Raw genomic sequence first — 5,053 nt, 5'->3', positions numbered from 1 at the left:
CTAAAGGATAAAAAAAAACCCCAAACTAACCCAAACTTTATCTTCAGGTAGGATTTTTGGAAGGTACAGGCTGAGGAAGGAGAAGGAATATTTGGATTCCTTACTCCAAAGGATGGATTTTTGCCAAATCCCCCATCCCACAACATCTCCTTCTCGGTGGATGGAGGTGCATAAAAAAAAATAAGTGTCAAACAGCTTAAAAAATCCAAGTTTGGGAACTAAAAACCAGAGCCAAATGTGCCAAGGTGACCCCACAGAGGGAAGCAATGCCCAGGGAAGCGTGAACACCCTGGTTTCGAGGATTTATGGGACTGGGCATTTGAGCTTCAATTAATTTTCCAAGTGCTGAAAGCAGACAAGAAACCATGTAATTACAGGATAACTTGGCTTACCCAGACCCAGCTTAAGCGGCGCTCCCGGGTTAATCAGAGGTCAGCGTTCCCCCAGCCAACCCCGCTAAATCCATGGGATTTGAACGCTCTGCTCTTCGCCTTAAAGCAACCGCCAGTTCTCATTCCCACCCCTTCGTTTTGGGAAGCATTTGGGATTTTGGAGGCACTTGAGAACACCAGGAAAGCCCTGCTCCAGTCCACCTTCTCCCTCTCAAAGCACCTGTGTTTTAAGGGAATTTTGCCCAACCTTCAAGGCAAGCTGGTCCAGGCCACCCCTTAGAAAGACTTGGATCCCCTCTGGAGAGCAGAGGAAACCCCCTGAGGACCATCCAGGGAGGATTTGGGATGCTGCTCATGCCCTGTCCATGTCCACATCTGGGAAATTCACTTTTTTTAACACACATCTGTACCTACAACACCAAGAAACTTCCAGGATCGGCCACGACTCCTTCCCACGTTAAACCCTTACAATCCTTCCCTTGTCCCGCTGCTTTGTGCGATCCAGTTTTTAGTTTTCCACCTCTTGCAGACACGCAGATCGGCGATTTACTCCCACCAGTTAATCCCAACTGCCTAAAAGGACTGAAAATTAGGAGGGTGACGAGGAAAATTAAAGACTCTGTGGCAGTAAAGAACAAACCCAACTAAGAGCAGCCCAGCAAAATCCCGCCATGTAACGGGATTACTCCATCCCTGACCCTTTCCAGGGGAGCTCCAGGTATTATTTTCCATTGATTTACCTTAATGAAAGCAAAGCCCCCCTCTCTGTAGGAAGCTGACTCCAGAGCTGTCTAGGCACTGGATTCAATTAAAGGAATAAATACATCTGGCTTCGAAATGGCTGGAATTCTGGAAAAGCCAGAGGCAGGGGGGAGAGCTCTTTGAGTCTCTCCCTCAGAGGCTGCGCCCCGAGGACACCATGGAGGGTGGGTGACACCCAACACCGCTCCTGGAAAGCCAGGGAATCTTTTCACCCCCAGTTCGGGGTCCTGGGGGGGTTGACGACCCTTTTCAGCCCAACCTGTCAGGCCTATGAGGCCTTTAGGGCCTGTGGGGTGTATGGGGTCTATAGGGCATATGGGGTCTATGGGGTTGGTGAGGCCTATAGGGTGTATGGGGTCTATGAAGTCTGTGAGGTGTATGGGGCCTTTAGGGCTAGTGAAGCCTATGAGGCCTGTGGGGTATATGGGGTCTATGGGGCCTATCGGGTGCATGAGGTCTATAAGGCCCATGGGTCCCCCTCCCTATAGGGCTAGTGAGGCCTATGGGGCCTTTAGGGCTAGTGAAGCCTAGGGCGTTTATGGGGTACATGGGGACTATGGGGCTAGTGAAGCCTATAAGGCCTATGGGGTATATGGGGACTATGGAGACTATGGGACTAGTGAGGCCTATAAGGCCTATGGTGTATATGGGGACTATGGGTCTAGTGAGGCCTATGGGGCCTATGGGGCTAGTGAAGCCAATGGGGCCTATGGGGTATATAGGGTCTATAAGGCCTATGGGGTGGGTGTATAGGGTCTATAAGGACTATGGGATGTAAAAGGTCTATGGGGCTAGTGAGGCCTATGGGGTGTATGGGGTCTTTAGGGCTAGTGAAGCCTATGGGGCCTGTGGGGTGTATGGGGTCTATAGGGTATATGGGGTCTATAGGTTAGTGAGGTCTATGGGGCCTGTGGGGTATATGAGGCTTATTGAGGCCTATGGGGCTAATGAAGCCAATGGGGCCTATGGGGTATATAGGGTCTATAAGGCCTATGGGGTCCATAGGGTCTATGGGGCTTATGGGGCATAGGATTTGGGGAGGCACTCTAAATTGGAGGGGTGGGAGGTCAAAGGGCACTTGGGGGCTCCCCAGAGTGCCAGGGGAGGAGAGCAAGGGGTGGCCCCAGGGTGAGGGGTGGGGATGAGAGGTTGGAGGAAGAGATGGGGAGGGTGGAAAGACCTCGGTTTTGGGGGGTCATAGGACTTGGGGGGAAACATGGACACTGGAGGGGGGGGCGCCCCAAATTGTGGAGGGGAGGAGAGGGAAGGAGCTGGGGCTGGGAAGGGGTGAGACTGGGATGGAAGGGTGATGTGGGGGCTCTGCAGGGCAGAGGTCCCGGTGGGCGAGAGAGCAGGGTCGGGGCTTTTGGAGGGGGTCAAAAGGGGGATCCTGGGAACTCCTGACCCATCAGCCTCACCACAGGGGATTCCTGGAGCATCCCTGCCTGTTCCCTGGCTCCAACCCTCCCAGCTTTGATGGGAGCTGGCCCCAAACTGCTTTAACAAGGCTCTTTCTTCCCAGAACCTGGTGTTGATTTGAGCCCTCGATGTTGACTTAGAACCCCCCGGGTGCCCAGAGCCTGTAAATGCTCCAGGCTTAGTTTCCAGGAAAAAGGGGGACAAGCATCCAGCTGTGGCGTGGAATATCAATGTTTCCAAGGCAGTTCCAGTGGAGAGCAGGGGTTAAAGGCTGGGAAGCAGAAGCTGGGATTGAGGCTCATCTCACACCGACTAAAATCCAAGGCAGGCTTTGCTCACACGTGCCTTGGTTTGCAGCCATGGGAATAGAGGAAACAAGGTGGCTCAGGAGCACCTTGTTTGCGATCTATCTGTGGAAATGCCGCGAGGATTTTCCTCCCGCACATGGAACAAGCAGAAATGACGATTACAGGGGGTTGTTGAACCAGAAGGTTGGTCCTAAAGGTCTCCTTCACTTTTTTTTTCGGTGCTGATTGCCCTGTTCCACACAAGGAGGGAGTAAAGGTCAAGGATTCACAGTGGCTTTGGGATAAAATCATAGAATCATGGAATGGTTTGGGGTGGAAGGGGGTCTTAAAGATCATTTAATTCCACTCCCCTGCCATGGGCAGGGACACCTTCCACTAGCCCAGGTTGCTCCAAGCCCTGTCCTTGCACTCCAGTCCAAGGGAAGGCTTAGTGGTCCAAGCTCCAGGCTGGAGCACTTAGACCAGGAGGAACATCAGGCTGGAATTCCCAGGGAGGATTTCTCTGCACAGAATACAGGCGGGATTTTACAAACACCTTTTCACTTGCAAGCAGAGGGTGAAGGTCTCCATCATGCTTTCCCTAATAACAGGCATTTCCCCTAATCCCCTGCAAATTTAAGGGGATAAAAGGAGCCATTTAAATGTTCTAAAATCAGCAATTCAGCGATGCCACTGCGACAACACATTTGTGGGCGACCCGTCGGGAAGGAAACCCCTCCCCTTGCTCTCTTCTTTATCACAGGATCACACCATCATTAATCCTATTGATTTAAACTTTTAATCACTCTTTTCCTCTCCTCTTTTCTGTGAGGAAGGACCTTTTCTGGTTCAATTTCCCCCCCCAAAACTGGAGGTGAGAGCAGAGCAGACCAGACGCGCACGACACACAAGCCTTGTACTCACCGACATGGTAGAGTGGGCATCTACCTCCCCCTACAGAGGACAACACAGGGAGGTCAAAGTCAAAGGCAGAAGAGAAGCAAAGCAACAGGAGAAAGGCAGAAAGGTTCACAGTGGTCATTTTTTTAGGTCCCTTTGTAGCAGCGGTTGGCAAAGTCATTAAGAAAGCAAAATACGGGCCCGTTCAACCTGGGTTAAGGAGGGTGAGGAGGAAAATAAAGGACCACGAGAGTAGTTTTAAGTATCATGGAATAGTTTGGGTTGGGAGGGTTCTGAAAGACCATCTGGTTACATCCCCTGACATGGGTAGGGACACCTTCCACTAGCCCAGGTTGCTCCAAGTCCCATCCAACCTGGCCTTGAACATTGACATCCACAGCTTCTCTGGGCAACCTGGGTCAGGGTCTCACCACCCTCCCAGTCAGCAATTCCTTCCCAATATTCCATCTATCCCCGCCCTCTGGCACTGGGAAGCCATTCCCTGTGTCCTGTCCCTCCATCCCTTGTCCCCAGTCCCTCTCATGGGCAGGGACACTTTCCACTAGCCCAGGTTGCTCCAAGTCCCGTCCAACCTGGCCTTGAACATTGACATCCACAGCTTCTCTGGGCAACCTGGGCCAGGGTCTCACCACCCTCCCAGCCAGCAATTCCTTCCCAATATTCCATCTATCCCTGCCCTCTGGCAGTGGGAAGCCATTCCCTGTGTCCTGTCAGTCCAGCCCTTGTCCAAAGTCCCTTCTCCAGCCTTCCTCCACTCCCTGCCAGCGCACATTCCCGTGCCTCGGCTCTCCCACCTGGAAGTGATGGATGTCAGACCCTAGTGAGTGACAGCCGGGATCAGCTCCATAAAAACTTGCTCAGCCCTCCCAAGGGCAAAGGGACCTTATTTAAGCGCAGCCAGGACTTGTGCAAACCCAAAGAAGGTGACTTTGGTGCTCACACCACGTTTTCATGACGGTTATTTTCCACTTGGGTCCCTCCCAACGTGGTCGAGGCTGCGGTTGGTGCAAAGTTCAAGGCATTTCACCTCCACACACGGTGCCCGGGCTTATAAATATTACAGGGGGATTTGACTTTTTAAAATAAAAACATAGGTAATCGTTCTGTCGAAAAAGAAAATAAACACTCGCAGAGCTCTTTCTACCAGGGCAAGAGAGCTGCCGGGGTCGGCGCGTTCGCTCGCGAGCGGGGAAGAGGTGCCAAGAGAAGGCGAAAAAACTCGTGGCTCCAGCTGAAATCTGTGCCTGCCATCTGGCAAAAATAAGCAGAAAA

The 5,053-nt window shown here is 52.1% G+C and overlaps 1 protein-coding gene across 1 annotated transcript in view; it reads right to left on the bottom strand.

The window, feature by feature from the left end:
* Nucleotides 1-3,790, bottom strand: part of LOC115307856 (exocyst complex component 6B-like) — a 104,689-nt gene extending 100,899 nt beyond the window's left edge. Inside the window, exon 1 of the mRNA XM_029963725.1 lies at nucleotides 3,785-3,790. Within this exon, the coding sequence (XP_029819585.1) occupies nucleotides 3,785-3,790 (6 nt within the window). The remainder of the gene's footprint in view (nucleotides 1-3,784) is intronic.
* Nucleotides 3,791-5,053: the final 1,263 nt, after the last annotated feature.

The sequence above is a fragment of the Manacus vitellinus genome, unplaced genomic scaffold (genome assembly GCF_001715985.3).
Source record: "Manacus vitellinus isolate BGI_N305 unplaced genomic scaffold, ASM171598v3 scaffold_61_pilon, whole genome shotgun sequence".
Lineage (NCBI taxonomy): Eukaryota > Metazoa > Chordata > Aves > Passeriformes > Pipridae > Manacus > Manacus vitellinus.
This window is presented reverse-complemented; position numbering and strand designations above follow the sequence as displayed.